Source organism: Cornus florida, unplaced genomic scaffold (genome assembly GCF_030987335.1).
Source record: "Cornus florida cultivar Cherokee Brave unplaced genomic scaffold, ASM3098733v1 CherokeeBrave_3.0.0_Hap2_Chr09, whole genome shotgun sequence".
Lineage (NCBI taxonomy): Eukaryota > Viridiplantae > Streptophyta > Magnoliopsida > Cornales > Cornaceae > Cornus > Cornus florida.
In genome coordinates, this window is record NW_026775579.1 from 90,332,723 (window position 1) to 90,353,561 (window position 20,839).

At 35.6% G+C, this 20,839-nt stretch overlaps 4 protein-coding genes and 1 pseudogene across 4 annotated transcripts; all 5 read left to right on the forward strand.

The window, feature by feature from the left end:
- Nucleotides 1–1,154: 1,154 nt before the first annotated feature.
- On the forward strand, nt 1,155–1,735 carry LOC132273470 (major strawberry allergen Fra a 1.08-like; annotated as a pseudogene).
- A 7,484-nt stretch (nt 1,736–9,219) lies between these two features.
- LOC132273127 (major strawberry allergen Fra a 1-2-like) lies at nt 9,220–9,689 on the forward strand. The gene is made up of 2 exons (XM_059774152.1): nt 9,220–9,280; nt 9,421–9,689. The coding sequence occupies exons 1-2, from the start codon at nt 9,220–9,222 to the stop codon at nt 9,687–9,689; spliced, it is 330 nt and encodes a 109-aa protein (XP_059630135.1).
- A 3,327-nt stretch (nt 9,690–13,016) lies between these two features.
- On the forward strand, nt 13,017–13,646 carry LOC132275075 (major strawberry allergen Fra a 1.08-like). The gene is made up of 2 exons (XM_059776456.1): nt 13,017–13,201; nt 13,349–13,646. Exons 1-2 carry the CDS (start codon nt 13,017–13,019, stop codon nt 13,644–13,646), a joined length of 483 nt encoding a protein of 160 aa, XP_059632439.1.
- A 2,602-nt stretch (nt 13,647–16,248) lies between these two features.
- Nucleotides 16,249–17,007, forward strand: LOC132273471 (major strawberry allergen Fra a 1.07-like). The gene is made up of 2 exons (XM_059774430.1): nt 16,249–16,551; nt 16,676–17,007. The coding sequence occupies exons 1-2, from the start codon at nt 16,371–16,373 to the stop codon at nt 16,975–16,977; spliced, it is 483 nt and encodes a 160-aa protein (XP_059630413.1). The 5' UTR covers nt 16,249–16,370; the 3' UTR covers nt 16,978–17,007.
- A 2,036-nt stretch (nt 17,008–19,043) lies between these two features.
- LOC132273128 (major strawberry allergen Fra a 1.07-like) lies at nt 19,044–19,616 on the forward strand. The gene is made up of 2 exons (XM_059774153.1): nt 19,044–19,176; nt 19,396–19,616. The coding sequence occupies exons 1-2, from the start codon at nt 19,044–19,046 to the stop codon at nt 19,614–19,616; spliced, it is 354 nt and encodes a 117-aa protein (XP_059630136.1).
- Nucleotides 19,617–20,839: the final 1,223 nt, after the last annotated feature.

Sequence of the window (20,839 nt, forward strand, 5' to 3'; positions counted from 1 at the left end):
CCTACCTCCACATCCGTTGTCACCAGATATTAGTGGGCTGATGGAATGGCAGTGAATGTATTCGTGTAACGTGTGACAACTACTTGAGATTATATTATCGTTTGTGAATTTAATTTCTTGATGGTCATGCTCAAAGCATATATATATGTGTGTGTGTGTGTGTGTAGAAAACCTGGCTTTTGCGTTAAGCAAAGCATGTGTCAATTGGTATCAAATTTATATCATAAAAGATATTTCAAGATTTGTTCAACTATAGCTCCATTGAATCAAGATTTTAGACATTATAGTTTAATATAATTCGAACTACAGTTCCTGAATTAAGAATTTTTAAATTTTTTTACGCATATTAATACTTTAAAACGTTTCTATTGATTTCAATCTGTTTCGGTTCTGACCACATTCATCTATCAGCTCAATCATACGGACAAAAGAAACCATTCACGGTAGTGCCGATTACATCAACTGCGTATTTGTGTGTGTTCTTTGGTACAAATTAAGATTAGAGACAGACATTTAGTGGGGAACAACTAATTCCCTTCATAACATATGAAACAAAGGTGCCTCTCTGTTGTGATGTGATGTGCATTGCCGTGACCCATTTTTGCATCAAACTGCGGAATGAGGCCTATTCTAAACAATATCATGCAAACTGAGTTGCCAAACAGAACCCATCAACAAATGACTTGGACAATAATATATCATATTGGATTATTATCGATTCTTTCTACCAAACAGAGTTGTGATGCCAAAACAGAGTGAGATGTGATGCCAAAAAGAGTTGACAAACTGCCGAATGCCTCTCTGTTGTGATGTGATTTTATTCCATTTTTTTTTCCCCAAAAAAAAAACAGAACAAAGAGTGCATTTCAAAAGATGATTCCCTTTCTTGTAATGTAATGTAGCTTGCTATGACTGATCACAATCAAACAAGACAGATAGATATAATATATTTGGCTATTAGCATTGGTAATTGCTCAACCCATGAACAAATAGAAACAAAAGACCACCCCTTTACTTACTTGCTACAAATACCATCTTCTCACCATCTCCTTCTATCCAAAGAAAATTCTCCACCAATTAACCAGAGTCCTCCTTAATAGTTGCTCGATCGTTTAATTTTTACTATATATCTTGAAAATTCTCAAGGCAAAATAATGGGTGTCACCACTTTTACTGAAGAATATACTTCTACAATTCCTCCTGCAAGGTTATTCAAGGCATCGATCCTCGACGCTCACAATTTGATCCCAAAACTGTTTCCACAGGCCATTAAAAGCATTGATATCATGCAAGGCAATGGAGGAGCAGGCAGCATCAGACAGATCAACTTCGCCGAAGGCTAGTTAATTTGCTTACTGATCATTTATATAGAATTATACTATATAATATAATATATAGACAAAAAGTGACACGGGTGTTGTTTATATATGCAGGGAGAAGTTTCAAGTGTGTGAAGCACAGGATCGACGAGCTGAATGAAGAGACATACACTTACAAGTATACTTTGATTGAAGGTGATACCTTGATGGGCAACCAGTTTGAATCAATCTCGCATGAGGTTAAGTTTGAGCAGTGTCCTAACGGTGGAACCATCGCCAAGATGACTAGCACTTGCTATAGCAAGGATGAGTTCGTGCTCACTCAAGATGTCATTGAGGCCGGGAAGGGAAAGGCACTCGGACTGCACAAGGTTGTGGAAGACTACCTCCTGCAGAACCCTGATGCCTATGCTTAAAGCTTTCATTTTCAAGCCAATGCTCTGATTTGGTCTCTCAAGTCCAGCCTTTTTCGGTGTGGTGTAATAGTTGCCTTTGTCATGAAAAAATCTTGAATTGTTTCCCTTGTTATGAGAGAGAGAGAAATTACTGTAAGTTTGGCATTTTATTTTAAACAGGATTACTATCACTATGATCAGTGGGTCTCTTTGCTTGGTGTAGTAGTTAAATCCCCTTCTTATTAGCATTGATGCGCAACTTGTTCATAGCAACTGATTTGATTGAAAGTTAAAACAATCAACATACAAAAATGCTGGCTATTTTGGCATTCATCATATAGCGCCTTTTGATGACACAGATGAACAGAAAGCTTCAAGAAAACGAAGTACTTGTTTCGTTTGTAACTCTGAAAACAGTACTCAAGAATCTAGAGAATATAAAACAGTTTTAAGAGAACAATAAAAGTCAGTTATCTGAAAACATGCTTTTTTATAATTGAGAAACTCTTCTTAAAGTTACAAACCAAGCAGGCCAATGCTTTGTGAATTATTGCATATGAATCCAATAAACGCGCTCTTGTCAGAATTATATATGGACAATGAGGAAGAATGAATCGCTCTACTCTTTCAGCTGTAATAAACATGCCATCTGCTCTCACTAGGTAATGGCATAGAAAGCTCAAATGTAGAAATGATTTCGAATAAATTGAATGTGTTACAATTAAGATATTGTATCAGCAGCACCCATGTTTGTTTGTCCTAGAAAAGAAATGGGAAGGTGGGGAAAGATTTGTAAATTAAGGTCCATTGCAGTTTCTATCGCTTGCCTAGCTAAATGCAGTTCCATCTGTGCATCTGAGTAATTTGTGCTACTTGATTTGCCACTTGTGTCCAAGTTCCGAGTTCCATTCACAATGTGAAATCTAAGGGAGTTGCACTCATATAATTGAATATTTTGAAAGATAAATTTAATTATTTTTCTTAATTTTCCTTATATTTTCTTTCCACTCCTTGTTTTTCATAATATATAACCAAAACAGAGAGATGATTTCCTTTGTCGAATCCCAAATAATGATGATAATAAACCTGTATGCAGAGGGCTATGAACATGAACAAAAGTAACATGTTTGGGTTAGTTTGAAGCCAGTAGCATAACTTGGCAGAGGACTGAGGAATGATCATGAAACTGTTGAGTTGTGCAGCGGAATGGAAGATGGAAAGTTTACTTTTTAAAACCATTTTTCGGATGGATTAATCACGAGATTCTTTATCCAATTTTACTCTACTAAAATTACTTATTAATTAGACAATCTCACACAAATTAAAAGCAAGTAAAGGTTAGAGTGACGCCGAATTTTAGCAAGAAAACCAATTAGAAAGCCTCGAGGATTTTGTGTGCTATCTCGAGCGTAAAAGCAATCCATTATGTATGAAGCAAAGTATACCGAACCTTGACTCAGGCTCACACACCTTCACTCTACCAACACCCAATCTGACCTCCCGTCCAACAGTTCTCGACTTTAGACTTACGCCTTGAACTTGAACCTTGTAGATAGGTTACTAGTAGATCAACAACACTTTGCGAATGCATCGACTCTTTCAAAGTGTGATCGAAAAAAAAAAAAAAAAAAACCTTTCTTCTTCAAATTTGAATTTGGTATAAGGAATAGAATCTGTTTTCACATATCGTTGTTGATGCAATCTTCAATAGCTCAACGTGATCAGGAATTGAACAACACTTTAATTCACTCGTGTGTAAAAAGTATGCATGCTCTCATAAAAATCTCACAGAATTTGGCCTTGTAAAAATATGATGCAAAAAGCCGTATTAACTAAAGTGAGAAAAATATGTTTTTATAGAGTTTCGAAACCATAATTGTACTTGGAAAACAAATTAATTTCGTGCAAGAGCTTTAAGGAAAAAGTCTATACAAAATAGGAAGTAGAAACAGAAAACCGAGTAGGAAACAAAGTAACCATAATCTGCTGAAAGATTTGAACCGGTTCAAGATAGCTAGTGACTTTTAAAAATAAAACTTTAACACTTGAACCAGTTTAGCAATACTTGAATTGGTTACCTGAACTGAAGACTTTTACACCTAGAAAAATTTAGGCAAAAGCTTCTTTTATTTTTTTGAAAAAGATACAAGTGTCCTTACCTTCTAACTAAGCTTCCTAGAACAAACTATTGATCACGAATAACTGTTTAATTTCAATTCCGATCTCAAACTTAAAATTACAACTTGATCGAATTTGTTTCGAGTTTATACCTCACAACAGTGCCATCAACTTTAGATCACATTGGTGATCACATAGTTCACAATTTCTTAAATTTAGAGTGCTTTTAGTGGCCATATTTAAGACTACACAATATCTGAAACAACACTCCTTTTATAATTTTATTGGCATAACCTTAACTATTTGTTAGTTTCCACATCACAAGATTGAAACTCGAACTTCATATCATTACTAATTATACATTTTTAGTTCTTCAAACACGTTTGAAGGATGTGAGGTTCCTAAAACTGTTACAAGGCTTTGAGAAAAAAGAACTCTCACATGGCTTATCCCAAACAACTGCCTCATACTTGTTCGAAACGGAGTCGTCTTTGGCCGATATAACCAGCCTATAATTGATACCCGAAACTACTTGGGTCTCTCCCGAATCCACGCTCTCGAACTTCAACCCCGTTTTGGCCTGTTTGTTGTGTTGGGTCACCGCGAACTCTCCGATATCAATCACTTGTGGGTCATTTGGGTCCTTAATTGGCTGCCAACCGCCGAGCACGGCGGAGACATCTATCAAAAGGAAGATAACTAACAGAGAAACGATTGCAGGGAAAAGGGATGTGGATTTGAAATTCATCTTTGAAGGGTATGTCATGATTGTGTATAGAAGTAGACACATTTGTTAGCCAGTTAGCATAAAAACCTACGTACTTAAAAGCAATCATATATGATCATGTCGATTACATCAATGTACGGGTGTGTCTGTTTGTTGGAATAGAGATCAAGAGGGAGAGAACTGTGGGTAACTAATTCCTTCAATAAATATCCTCAATTAATTTAATTCTTTCAATAGAGAAAAAATTGACTACTCCAGTGCACAAAACTTCAGTTCTAAATCTTGTTCCCATTAATAAAAATGGTGCACAAAATATTCGTAGGACCGATTTAGAAAGGAGGTGTAGTCCCTGTGCCATTGTCATCCGGTGCAAAATCTCTTCCTGTCTTACAGTGACCGGTTCCATCCGGTGCCAAATAAGTGGCTATGAAAGCGCCACGTCAATTAAAAAAAATAAGTAACTAAATTTTCGCCGCAGTGTATTCTATACATATAAAAACTTTAAATATTATTTTCAAAATATAGTATAACTTATTTTAATAGACAAGTGGGTCCGGTATAATATGATTTAACTCTCAATTATGTGTTCCAGGTCAAACCATTGAAGGACCTTAATGTTCTGTGTTTGTTTTGTCTTTCTCTCTCCCTCCTTAGTATTTGGTATTTTATTTTGGGGGGTTCCAATGAAATTTCTTTGATTATCGTCAAATTTGTTCCTTTTGTCTAAACAATTGTTGGCTCATTCCAAATTCATGTTGTTTCCGCAGATCAATTTGAAACAATTTATTATGAGGTTAAGTTGGAGCCGGCTCTTAAATGGTGGAACTGTCTCTAAGATGACAAACAAATATTACACCAAGGGTGATGTCGAAGAGTTCATTAAGACTGGTAAGGAAAAAGCCATGGGAATGTTCAAGGTTGTCGAATCCTACCTCTTGCAAAACCCTGATGCCTATGCATAATGTTCTCAAGTCTATGGTGTGCTGTTAGTAGTAGATTAAGAAACCCAACCCTGCTTATAGCCATGGGTGGTGGATAATGATTTTTCTTCCTTTTTAGAAAATCTAGTCTCTTTTTTTCAATTGCCCTTATTGGCATTTTATCAAACAGTTATGATGCATTAATGCTACTACCACCATAAACCTTTCTTCGCCCAAATTTCTCTGAATGCCGAACCTACTGCACTCCCCGGAAGTTCAAACAAGCATAAACCCTAACCTACCCTAATAGAGCAACAAACAAAAGGAGAGTTAAAATCACAATAGCAATCAATGAAAAGCATAGATCAAATAATAGATGAAGAGAGTTCATATCATAAACCCCAATATAGACAAAAGTATTTCAACCAACCACACATACCATGTTCCAACTTCTCTGCTGCTACTGAAGAACATAAATTTAAACCCTAATACAATCCCACCTACGAATTCACGAATCAGTGCTGCCTTGGCCATTATTGCTGATCACTCGGTCGGTAGCTTCCTTGCCAAAGAAATGGGTGTGGAGATCTGAGGCCATCCGAAAATAGGCCTCTCTCATCATCATCGTGTCTGTAAGAGTCTTCATCTTGTTCAGAGCAGCGTCATCCTCAGGGTTGATGCAAACTTCAACTACCCCTTGGGAATGTGGGCATCCAACACCGCCTTCCTCCTTATAGTGTTAATGGCCTTCACAAGCACTTCAATCTTCGCTGTTTCTTTCATTCTCTCTCTCCCACTCTTCCCTTACACCGTCTTCCAGATTTGCAAATGTATATATATGTTGAAAATGTACAGAAATGGGCCAAAAGTCTTGACCCATAGTCAAAAGTCAAAATAAAAATGGGCAATCTGATGGCGGCCCATTACAATGAACAATGCCCCCTATTTGGCTACAATGGTCCAATGGCAATGGAAGGGCCAACCTTTGGATGTGCGTCTCCGTCTCTCCATAATTCTGGGTCTATGACACTATGAGTGAACTTCTTGGTATCCAAAGTCCTCGTTGGTGGCGGCGAGTGCAAGGGGGCTGGTGGTGGAAGGAAGTGGCAGCTGGTGGGAGTGGTGATGGCAATGGGAGGTAGTAGCGGTGGTGGTGGAAGGCACTAGCGGGGATAGTGGTTGCTGCAGCGGTGGAGGTAGTGACCATAGGCCCATAGTCGCAGTGGAGGAAGGAAGGAACAAGAGCTTATATAGGACAATCTCGTCAATCTATGAAAAGTATATGAACAAATTAGTAAAATAAGAATTTACTTTAAAAAAATTTGTTGCATGTGTTATGTTTAGTTGGAGGAAAGGATTGCCAAGGAATGAATGGATGAAGCTTTTCGTATTTGGTTGAAGGGAATGGAAGAGAAGATAGGGAGGTCCGCCTAATTTTGAGAGAAGGAAAGAGAGAAACTGAAGATCGCTTCTGACATTAAAAGCTCTTTTAAAATACAGTTCTCAAACGCTAACATATACGCAAAGTGAAAGTGATATCTTCTGCGTAAAAGCAAAAACAAAAGTTTTGTCAAACGAGCCCTTATACAATTTCCAATTTTAACTTTTTCAATTTTTATTTATTTATTTATTTATTTTTTGATAAGTAGCTTTTTCAAAAAAATTTAAATGAATATCTATCTTTTATTATTTTATACAACGAGGATAGATTGGTAAAATACATACATACATACATATATATATATATATATATATATATAAACTTTTTCCATTCCTCCAACCATCCCTCCTCCTTTGTCTTCTATTAATTTTTCCATTCCCCAACCAAACGAAGCATAAAAGGAGGTTTGAAAAGCAACAATTTTTATTTATTTTTTTTTGACTGAAATGGACTTCCTGAGTAACTAAACCACACACATGTATTTCATAAAGTGTGTTTGGTGCAGGAAGTACAAAGAGAAGTTCACTTGCAACTGTACTCTGACTGAAGGTGAGGGCTTAATAAACAAGCAGATTGAATCAATTTCTTATGAGATTAAATTTTAGCAATCTCTTAAATCAATGTTTTAATATACCAAGCAAATATTAATTACATCAAAGCTAACGGTGGTTTGTGTTGAAACTTGAAATAAGTTTGAGATGGAAGAATGTGGGATAAGGCTTGATAGGAAGGTTTCAGTTTTCACCTGGCATCAAAAACTTGACGGTGCTGTATTAGTAGACTCATTCAACATAGCAAACCAGATTTGGTAAAGAAGAAAAGCCAAAAGATCGATCAAAGAAGTAGAAAACCATTTGAATCTGTAGTCTTGGTTCTCTCCTCACGTACCCTCATCCTCAGCATAGCAAGATATAGATATCATGTTTGCTTGAGCTCGAGATTAATGTCATAAACTTAAATCATTAACCATTTTTCACAAAAATGCATACACCTGCAGAGAGAGACTCCTCTAGTGGGCATTTTATCAAACAATTACCATGCTACTACCACCATAAACCTTTCTTCGCCCAAATTTTCTCTGAAACTCTTGGAAACCCTAATAATAAACCCTACCGACCGTAATAGAGCAACAAACAAAAGGGAAAGTCAAAATCACTAACTAAACTGTGGCGAGAGTTAATAATTACCAGCACCATTAAACCCTAATATGATCACTCGGTGTTCTTGGGAAGGAGACTGGAGATATGGGCGAGAAAATTGTCAATCATCCGAGGAAAGGCTGAGTGATTCATCTCCTTCAACGACCCACCACTGCTGGCTTCGCTGATCACTCGGTCGGTTGCTTCCTTGCCATGGATAAAAGTGTGCATATCGGACATCTTCTGCACGTCCTGATCGCTCATCGTTTCTGTGAGTTTCTCCATCTTGTTCAGAGAAGCTTCATCTTCAGGTTTAGACGAACTTCAACAAGCCCTTTCGGAATGGAGACTTTCGACACCAGCTTCCCCCTGAGAGTGTTGATGGTCTTCACAAACAGTATAATATTTGCTGTTCCTTGCATTTTCTCGCTCTCACCCTTTCAGATTCAGATGTGTGCGCGTCGTCTGTCTCTCTCAACCATTAGAGCTGCTTTGCTCATGCATTTAGCTGGGTCTATCTTTTTCTAACGTGTGGTCGGTTAGACATTGAAAAATTATAGGAGAACAGAGAAATGATTAGGCGGTCCTTGACCATTAACCATTGTGACCATTGAGAAAATGGTTCCATATGAGTGTACTATTATATCACTTTATGGTTTCTTTTGTTTGTAGGTTTTTTTTAAAATTATTTTTCATGTTTTATATTGACATTGGATTCTAAATGGTAATACAAGTTTATGTGTTTTTACAAAAGAAGGAGATGAGGATAGTTTGTCAAAAAGATAAAATCGTGTTGAACTTTTGAGTATAATATTATATATATATATATATATATATATATATATATATATTGTGTTTCTAATGTCCAGTAAGTATAGTATATATATAGTATTTTATCGTCACGCAAGTGTTTTTAGGACTTGGTTTAACAATTCTATTCAACTATTTTTCCATAGACAAGAAAGATTTTCTTTGAGTCTTTAATATTTCGTTTTTTGTACCATCAACCATTTGTGACAAATAAAAGTACTTTATTTAAGTGAATTTTATTACTACATGTCAGTATTTAATAAATAGTATTACCTATCAAACTTTGATCCTTGACTCTGACAACTTTGACAACTTTGATCCCAAAACTCATGCCACAGGCCATTAAAAACATGGAGATCACTCATGGAGATGGAGGGGCTGGCAGCATCAAACAGATCAACTTTGCTGAAGGTTGGTTAGCTTACTATAACACACACACAAACACACACAGAGACACATATGTCAAGATATATAGTATTACCTATCAAACTGAAATTTGACTAATGTTTTACATAATGGAAACATGTATTTCATGGGTGTGTTTTATGCAGGTAGCACTTTGAATTGTTTGAAGTACCGAATCGATGAGCTCAATGAAGAGACGTTCACTTGCAACTATACTCTGATTGAAGGTGATGCGTCGACGGACAAGCAGATTGAATCAATTTCTTATGAGGTTAAGCTTGAGCCATGTCTTAACGGTGGAACTATCTCTAGGATGACGAGCAAATATTACACCGAGGGTGACGTTGAGCTCTCAGAAGCATCAAAGATCACAAAAAACAGTAAAAATAAATTAAGAAAGAAAGAATTAACCTGAAAAATGAGAGGCATAGGCGATGTCTAAACCCATATCGGTTGTTGGTCAGTCAAAAAAATGATGGGAATTAAACACAAATAAAATAGGTGATAAATTATAATAAACCATAATAAATTTTGATTTTTAGTAAAATAACTTCAACATAGACAAAAAGTGTTTAAACCAACCAAACATACATACATTTTCTCTGCTGCTACCTAAAACCATAAACCCCTAATCAACAACCTAGGAATCCACAGACCACTGCTGCCTTTGCCATTGCTGATCACTGGGTGTTCAGTGTTCTTGCTGGTGACATGGGTGTACACATCCGACATCATCTGAGGAAAGGCGCGATTCATCTTCTTCAAATAGAACCACCTACGGATGCATGAACCACCGGTGGCTTGGCTGATCAGTCGGTCGGTAGCTTCCTTGCCCAGGACAGAGGTGTGGACAAGTGACACCGTCATAAACAACTCCTGATTCGACATCGTTTTCGTGTGCTTCTTGATATTGTTCAGAGTAGATTCGTCCTCAAGGTTGATATGAACTTCAAGAAACCCCTTCGGAATGGAGACATCCAACGCCACCTTCCTATTAAGAGCGTTAATAGCCTTCACAAACACTGTAATTTTCTCTGTTTCTTGCATTCTCTCTATCCCACTCTTGGCTTTCGCATTCAGATGTCTCTGTCTCTGTCTCTCTCTATAAAAGGTAGGTATGGAGTACTCACCAAGAAATCATTACCCATCCATTATTTAATAACTAATCTTATTTAATTTTTGTTAAGACAAAATATCCTACTTTTTGTAATTCCACCAGTAATATTTTTTTCTATTATGGTCCTTTCTAACTTTTTTTAAACATGTTAAAATTTCCTTTTCTTATGAAAATACATATTAAGAAAGAATTTTTTTTTTTTTTTTTCTTTTTCTTTCATGAATTCAAATCCTGGCTCCGCCCCTGCCCTAAACTATTGATTAATTGTAATTAAGATCAAACTTATCACAAAAGACTATTTTACCATTTCTCAATAAAATTTTCATTTCTTATTAAATTATTTTTATTATCTTTTCTCTTTATGTAAATATTAATTATACTATTTACCTTATTTTTATTATAGTATCACTTTATCATAAAAAAAAAAATAAATAGATTTGTAGTTACCACTTTCTAAATTGATTAACTTATTATTAAAATTTTATTATTTATAACAAAACTTATTATAACCAATTTAAACATTTTATCGTAAAAAAATATATTTTTTTCATACAATATATTGATGAAAAATTAATAAAATACTTTTTTAAAAAAGCCTTCTTTTTATGTAATATATTCATTAAAAATTTTAAAATCAATTATTTAAAAAAAAAAAATTCTACTAAATATTTTTATTTAAATAATTAATTTAAAAAATTAAAGGTTAAGTTATGCAAATTTAATGGAGAATATGTCATCAAATTAGTATAATTTTTTTTTCATAATTTATTTAGATAAGAAAAATATATTAAATGTAATTCAATAAGAAGTGGCATTATGGTCATTTAATGAAATATAGTATAGGCATTGAGATATGTTGCAACAAAATGTGATTGTTCGAGAAATTTTATGCACAAAATATAGTTCGTGAGGTTATTTGTAAATTCAAACATAGTTCAAGTTTTTTTTTCTTTTTTTTTTTTGGCACTTAACCCTATCATTTATTAAATTAATTCTTGGGATGTCCTTTATTATCTGACGGTAACAAAATTTGGAATATGCTTCCTTATGAATTACATTTTGAGTCACTTTTTGGGAAAAAAAAAAAATTTACATTTTGAGTCCCATATCATTGCAGGGGAGAGTTTTTCTTTCTTTCTTTCTTTCTTTATATTTTTTTTCTAAGCAAAATATTATTAAAACCACAGAACAAGTTACAATCAACAAGAAGGGCAAACCCTCCAAATTACAAGAAACCACTAAAAACACCCACTTCAATGACGCACAACCCACTCAAGCAACCATGCCAACCACAATATCTTGCAATTGGAATCCCAGTGTGTGTGTGTATATATATATATATATATCCTAGACTTCCCAAATAAATTTTCCGGCAATCTGAGCAGCATTATGTAGAGACAGATTCCTGTTCCACTAAATATTCCAGATCGTGGTGGTAAAAAGACACTTCAAAATTTTACTTCAAGGAGACTTCCTGTTGGAGTTATCATGGAAAATATTCAAGGACGAACTGCTTAGAAGTGCTGAGCATTGATTACAAAGTGAAACCACTCTTGCTGAGGAATGATAACAAAGACTTGCCAACCATTGGCCACTGGCCAATAACAGAGTACAGGTGCATCCAACTCGATGTTGTACTAGGTTGGGTTTGGCTTCAGCAAATGTTTTAGAGTGCGATTTATTCGCTAGGCATAAGCTGCATTGCGTCTTCTACGGTATTTTCTAAGTGAAAATTTATATCTTAAAACAGGACCAATAAAGGAAAAGGTACATATCATGGACTGAACTCTTTTTGAGGCTTTAGTAGCATAAAAGAGCTTTTAACATCTTTTACTGCCATTTTCTTAACTGACTCAAGCAGATAGGCTTGTCATCATAATGGTAAATGAATTTTAAAGGGACTAAATTCAAATTCATGGGGATGAAGATAACATTGCTAAATCCATGTGAAAGGATTTTGGCAAAAACACACTAGCTTCCCGTGTTGCTTACAAGTACTTATCCATTACACAATCCCTACAAATTACATAAGCATCCTTCCTTTTCTCCATGGCAATCTAGCTAATAGAAAGACTATAACCACTCCAAAAAACTATTAATTGAGGGTCATTTTTCTTTTCATGCAGCTAGAAAGTTTTAGCACAATCTAGATACATGTTTAAATAGAAATGAGGCAATTCATTTTGTGCTATGTTTTTTCACAAGGAAATATAATTAATTCGTGCTTCTGTACAATTGAGTATGTTTTACCCTCTCCTCACATCTCTTCTCTCTTCTCTGATGGCCGGATTAAGAATTGGGCTACCGGATAAAATAATTTAGTTTAGAGCAATCCATTTTATTCTGATAAATGATGTCCCCTCTTGTAATGTAATGTGAATGATGCCCCCTCTAGTAGTGTTAATGCAAACAGGACAAGGAGATGAATATATTTGGCTATTTGCCTTGGTAACTCCTAAGAATTAATATGAACCAATTAAAAAGAATTTCGAAACAAAGGATCCCTTACTTGTACCTATAAATACCATCCTCGCACCATCTGTTCCTATTCAAAGAAAATTCTCTCCTCAACCATCTCTCGTCTTAACTGCTCCCTAATTATCTTCAAAACTGTAGATAAAAATCATGGGTGTCACCACTTTCACTGAGGAATATACCAACACCATTGCTCCAGCAAGGTTATTCAAGGCATCCATCCTTGACTCTCACAACTTGATCCCAAAACTCATGCCACAAGCCATTAAAAGCATTGAGATTCAAGGCAATGGAGGGGCTGGCAGTATCAAACAGATCAACTTTGCTGAAGGTTAGTTTGCTTACTATAACACAAACACACATATGTAAAGATATATAGTATTACCTACAATAGAAAATCATATATTATGATCAAACTAAAATTTGGCTAATGTTTTACATAATGGGAACATATATTTCATGGGTGTGTTTCATGCAGGTAGCACTTTGAATTATTTGAAGTACCGAATTGATGAGCTCAATGAAGAGACGTTCACTTACAACTACACTCTGATTGAAGGTGATGAGTCGATGGACAAGCAAATTGAATCAATTTCTTATGAGGTTAAGCTTGAGCCATCTCCTAATGGTGGAACTGTCTCTAAGATGAAGAGCAAATATTACACCAAGGGTGATGTTGAGCTATCAGAAGAGTTTATTAAGGCTGGCAAGGAAAAGGCCACAGGAATGTACAAGGTTGTCGAATCCTACCTCCTGCAGAACCCTGAAGCCTATGCATAATGTTCTTATTTTGTAAAGTCCTCAAGTCTATGGTGTGCTGTTGCAACTTTTGTTTGCTTTTGGTACAATAAGAAACCCACCCCTGCATGCTTATAATCATGGGTGGATAATGATTTTTCTTCCACGTGAGAAATCCCAGTCTCCCTTTGTTTTGAAACGAAAAAAATAAATAATTGAAGTTTGGCTTTTGAGTTTAAACAGATTTAGTAATAGTTTGATTGTTTGTTGTGAAATAGGGTTCAAAATGTCAAATAATTACTATTAAACACGAATTACTATTTCTCACAAAAGGAAACAAAGCCACCTGACACCTGCAGAGAGAGACTTCTAATGGGCATTTCATCAAACAATTGTCATGCTGCTAACACCATAAACCGTTATTTGCCCAAATTTCTCTTAATGCAGAACCTATTGCACTCCCCTTGCTCGAAAACAGCAAAGGACACTCGGAAACCCTAAAAATTCAAACAAGCAAAAAACCTACCTTAACCTACCCTACTGTAATAGACCAACAAAGAAAAGGAAAATTAAAATCACAATAGCAATAGCAATCAATGAAAAGCATAGATCACATAATAGATGATGCTATATATATAATTAGATGATGAAGAGAGTTAATAAGTTTCACCATATATGATATATGATATCATAAACCCAAATATAGACAAAATTAAGTATTTAAACCAACGAATTAAACATACATGTTCCTTCTCTGCTGCAACTGAAGAACACAAACCCCCTAATAGAACCACCTATGAATCCACGAATAAATTCTGCCTTGGCTGTTGCTGATAACTCGGTCGGTGGCTTCCTTGCCAAAATATTTGGTGTGGAGAGCTGACGCCATCATAAGCGAGGCCTGATTCATAATCGATTCTGTGAGGTTCTTCGTCTTGTTCAGAGAAGCTTCATCCTCAGGGTTGATACGAACTTCAACAACACCCATGGGAGTGGTGGCATCCAACACCACCTTCCTCTCGAGAGTGGTGAAAGCCTTCACAAATACTTCAGTCTTCTTTTCTTTCATTTTTTTCTCTCCCCCTCTCTACCCTTTCAGTTTCATATGCGTGTCTGTCGCCTCTGTCTGTCTCTCTATATCAAATATGTATCCAGATCTAGGGTACCCGCCACGAAATCATTAATCCTACTTCAATTAAAACTAATTAATCTTAGAACTAATTATATACTCGTTTCATACCAAAATTATTTCCATCTCAAAATAATGAAATATAATATCATTTTAAAAATAAATGTACTATTTATTTTGTATTTTGTATTTTTTATTTTTTAATAATTTTAATTTTAAAATTTTATTTTTATCAATGTTATAAAAAATATTAAAAAATCATAAAAAGTTGATTTTCCAAGAGATTATTCCATAAAAAAATGGCCTATATATATATATATATTTCAATAATGGTGATATTGGGCTTCAATTCACGCGCATCCAATCCAATCCCACATGATAGGGGAAAATTACCGGGGTGTCTCCCAATTGTAAACTAATTATATAAGTATAATTAAAAAACATCAGTGATAGTGGTGGTGGCTAGTGCAAGGGGGCTGGTGCCGGAAGGCAGTGGTGATGGGCGGCAATGGAAGGTAGTAGCCACGGCAACGGGGGAGAGAATTAGGGATTTAATTTAATTTAACCGATATCCTTTCAAATTTTTAATTTTAATTCATTTATATTATAAGAACAATTGTTATCTCATTTTCGCACCACATCTTTAAAAAGTACAACTTTGTGGTGATGAGAAATTTGGCATCGGTGGATTACATCAACATGTTCACCGAAATCTCAAATTTATTTGTCGGGTTTCTTATATTCCTTTGATACTGTGAATGGGACCCGTTGATGTAGTGATATCTTTTGATGTAGATAAGTTAAAAAAGTCTATATAAATATCATTAACTAATTACTTTAATTAATGAATACAGCAGCGAGTTGCTTATGAGAGACGCTACTTACATCTCAATGAATTAAAAAATACTCTTTGTTCTGCATTAAACTGCCGAGTGGGGCTCATTTTTGTTCTATGTTTATCTTGTTCGAGCACAACTCCAAAATACATGTTTACCTAAGGGAATTGAGTTACCACTGGATTATAGTCCTCATTGTCTTTGTCAAGTATTTGAAGGTGATTTTCTTTTTACCTTGGCAAGTTACTCACACACTCCCTCGTGTTGTTTGCCTTTCTAGACTTGAAATTTTAGGTCTTTTCACTTTAAAAGACGACGAAGTACCACCAGACTACATCTTTGGTAGTATTTGAAGACAATTTCTTTTGAGAACCAAGAGAACGCTTACCCATTTTCCTCTCGCCTTGTACAATTGTACTTGTACAGACAAGGAAACACACATACGTAGTATAATCTTGTCATTAAGAATTGGTCCTACAGGATAAAATAATTTAGCTCATTTCCCATTATGTATATTTTGATAAAAGATGGATACTCCCTCTAGTAATGTAATGTAATGTCCCTTGCTGTGACTGACGACATACAAACAGGACAAGGAGAAGAATGCAGAGGCTATTTTCCCTAGTAATTGGTGGTGTTATGAACCTATTGCAAACGATTTTGGGGTACAATTAAGGATGCCCAGGCTTCTAAGTTCTAGCTATAAGTAGCATCCTCTCACCATCTCCTCCTATCCAAAGAAAACTGCATCTCCAACCAACTATACCCTTTCTTACTTTGTGATTCCTAATCATCTTGAAAATGGGTGTCACCACTTCCACTGAGGAACATACCAACACCATTGCTCCAGCAAGGTTATTCAAGGCATCCATCCTTGACTCTCACAACTTGATCCCAAAACTCATGCCACAGGCCATTAAAAGCATTGAGATTCAAGGCAATGGAGGGGCTGGCAGCATCAAACAGATCAACTTTGCTGAAGGTTAGTTCGCTTACAAGTATTATCTACAATAGAAAATCATATATAATGATCAAACTGAAATCTGGCTAATGTTTTACTTAATACAAACATGTTTTTCATGTGTGTGTGTGTGTGTGTCATGCAGGTAGTACTTTGAATTGTTTGAAGTACCGAATTGATGAGCTCAACAAAGAGACGTTCACTTACAACTATACTCTGATTGAAGGTGATGCCTCGATGGACAAGCAGATTGAATCAATTTCTTATGAGGTTAAGCTTGAGCCGTCTCCTAATGGTGGAACTGTCTCTAAGATGACGAGTAAATATTACACCAAGGGTGATCTTGAGCTCTCGGAAGAGTTCATTAAGGCTGGCAAGGAAAAGGCCATGGGAATGTACAAGGTTGTGGAAGCCTATCTCCTGCAAAACCCTGATGCCTATGCTTAATGTTCTTATTCTCTATGGTCTCTTAAGTGTTCGGTGCACTAATGTTGCTTTTGTTTTTGTCTAGCAATGGTTGCCTTTGTTACAATAAGAATCTACCCCTGCTTATGAACATGGGTGGATTATGTTTCTTCTTCCATATGAGAATACCTTATCTCCCTTTGTTTTGAGGAAAAAAGAAAAAAGAAATAAATAACTGAAGTTGCATTTTAAGTTTAAACAGGATGAGTATTACAATGATTGTTGTGTCTAATTATTTTGTTGAAGTACTAGGGCCTAAAGGAAAGGCATGCGAATGAACCTTCAAATTAGCATCAGCATTTCAAGGATCCAAGTTAACTCTAAACCTTCGTTTCAAGCTGAAGCGAGAAACTTGTGTTTTTCTTTTGGCAGCAAGTGCATTCAATCGCTTGACCAATACATAGCAATAATAAACATGAAATATCTTAACCTAGTTAATCAACAATTTAGTAAACGTGTTGGCTGCTGATGACACATAGAAACACAAGTATGGAAGTGATTTTAGTTATATGTGTGCGCTAAAAATATGCTGTTTCAACAGCAACTCTTATGTTTACCTGCACTGGAATGCAATCTTTTGAGACTTTAGCAGTATAGCGAAGCTTTTAACATCATTAACTGCCATTTTCTTAACTGACTCAAGAATCTAGGTTCGCTATTCAAATTCAAGGGGACATTCAAACCATTGGTCTTTAATTGAGTTTGAACATGTCAATCTAGCAAAAATATAACCAAGGGATATTTAGGCATGAAAATGGTGTTGGCACAACCAGTTAATCCATAACACTGTCTATTAGGCTCAGTCAGCTTGGGGATAACTAGTTCCTTATATTAATGAAGACAAAATTTCTAAATCCTTGTGAAAGGATTTTAGCAACAAAATAAATAAATAAATAAATCTAGCTTCCTCTGTTGCTTACAAGTACTTATCCATTATAACATCCCAATAAATTACTTAAGCATCATTCCCTCATGGAAACTCTAGCTACTCGAAAGACTGTTACTTCTCCAATAAAATGCCCAGTGAGGGTCTTTTTTCTTTTTATGTTGTCATGTTTTAGCACAATCCAGAAACCTGTTTACATACAATTTAGACAATTCATTTACTATGACTATGTTACTAGGGGTGGGCAAATAATCCGTGAATCCGCGAATCCGATCCGATCCGATCCACACGATTACTATACTCACGGATCGGTGGTGGATTCAAAAAAATTGAATCCGTATCTCATGGATTGGGCCGATCCGATCCGCGAGATTTATATATATATATATATAGATATATATTCGAAGAATGTATTAGTTAATTAATTAGTTAATGATCATTTAATGGACTCTAAGAATGTATTAGTTAATAATCATTTAAATATATGAATTAATGTTGATAAATTAAAATTTTATCTATTGGGTTAAAAAATAAACAATATTGGACAATTTAGGAAAAACTCTAATCCGCGGATCTGATCGGTTCCGATCAGTCATTCTAATCTGATCCGATCCGATCCATTATCCCACGGATTGTTGGCAGATTAGGAATTTTCCAATCCGTTGGAAACGGATCGGATTATGATTGATGCCTAATCGGATCTGATCTGTGGCCACCCCTAATGTTTACCCTCTCTTTAGATCTCCATCTTTTTTCTGATGGCATATTAAGAATTGGGCTACCGGATAAAATAATTTAATTTAAAGTAATCCATTCTATTTGGATATATGATGCCACCTCTTGTAATGTAATGTGAGTGATGCCACCTCTTGTAGTTTAATGTGGCTGACATGCAAACAGGACAAGAAGATGAATAAATTAGGCTATTTGCCTTGGTAACTCCTAAGAATTAATATGAACCAATTAAAAAAATTTCAGAAACAAAGGATCCCCTGACTTGAGCCTATAAATACCATCCTCTCACCATCTGTTCCTATTCAAAGAAAATTCTCTCATCAACCATCTCTCATCTTAATCACTCTGTAATTATCTTCAAAACTCTAGACAAATCAGGGGCGTCACCACTTTCACTGAGGAATATACCAACACCATTGCTCCAGCAATGTTATTCAAGACATTGATCCTTGATTCTCACAACTTGATCCCAAAACTTATGCCACAGGCTATTAAAAGCATTGATATCACTCATGGAAATGGAGGAGCTGGCAGCATCAAACAGATCAACTTTGCTGAAGGTTAGTTTATTTACTATGACAAACACGCACATATGTAAATATATGTTGTATTTTTTTGCAATAGAATATCATACATAATGAACAAACTGAAATCTGGCCTAATAGAAAGAATGTATTTCATGGGTGGGTTTCATGCAGGTAGCACTTTGAATGATTTGAAGTACTGAATTGATGAGCTCAATGAAGAGACGTTTACGTACAATTATACTCTAATTGAAGGCGATGCCTCGATGGACAAGCAGATTGAATCAATTTCTGATGAGGTTAAGTTGGAGCTGTCTCTTAATGGTGGAACTGTCTCTAAGATGACAAGCAAATATTATGCCAAGGGTGATGTTGAACTCTCAGAAGAGTTCATCAAGGCTGGCAAGGAGAAGGCCATGGGAATGTACAAGGTTATCGAATCCTACCTCCTGCAAAACCCCGATGCCTATGCATAATGTTCTTATTTTGCCAATCGGTTCTTAAGTCTATGGTGTGCTGTTGCAACTTTCGTTTGCTTTTAGTATATTAAGAAACCCACCCCTGCTTATAGTCATGGGCGGATAATGATTTTTCTTCCTCTTTAGAAAATCTAGTCTCGCTTTTGTTTTAAGAGAAAGAAATAAGTAATTGAAGTATGGCTTTTGAGTGTAAACAGGTTCAGTAACAGTTTGATTGTCAAGTATTGCTATAATATCATTGAAGTAACAGGGAAAAGGCATGTGAATGTGCCTTCACATTAGCATTAGCATCTGATGATCCAAGTAGACACTACACTCTGAACAACCTTTTAAGGTCCCTCTTTTTTTTTTTCCTCCCCTCTGATAAGTTCATTCAATTGCCCTTAAACAAATCACTCAGCAATTAAAGCAAGAATATTAGTTACGTACTCTATGATATCAGCTGGAATAAACATGTTGGCACTTGGCCGTCTCAATTCTTTGATGTGGTGACATAGAGAAACTCAAGTACATAAGTAATTTTGTATTATATGTTAGTGTTGAAATTTAAAATATGTTGTATCAACTCCAACACTTGTGCTAGCATGTCATGGAAAAGGAAGTGGAATGGTGAGATAAGACTTGTTAAGAAGGTTTTACCACCTGGCATCTAAAACATTTTTTTTTTTTTGTTGTTGTTGTTGGAAGGTAAAGCTATTCACTCACACACACAGCCTCCACCAAGGCTTGAACCCATGACCTCCTTTTGGGAAGTATGTCTGGTACAGGTAGGCCACTTGCCCTTTAGTCTGGCATCTAAAACTTGATTGTGCTGTATTGGTAGAATCATTCAACATATTGTGACCCAAGTTCCAATTAGTTTGCATTTAAGAACTGTGTGTTTGTTTTCAATATGTTAAATCATTACTATTGAACATTGATCACCATTTTTCACACAATGCATCAAAGCCACCTGACACCTTCAGAGATACCTCTAATGGGCATTTTATCAAACAATTATCATGCTACAGAAAAAGACTTGGAAACGCTAAAAGTTCAAACACGCGTAAACCCTACCCTACCGTAATAGATCAACAAAGAGAAGGAAAATTAAAATCACAATAGCAATCAATGAAAAACATAGATCACATAATAGATGATGTTATATATATAATTAAATGATGAAGAGAGTTAATAAGTTCCACCCTATACATATCATAAACCCTAATTTAAAAAAAGTA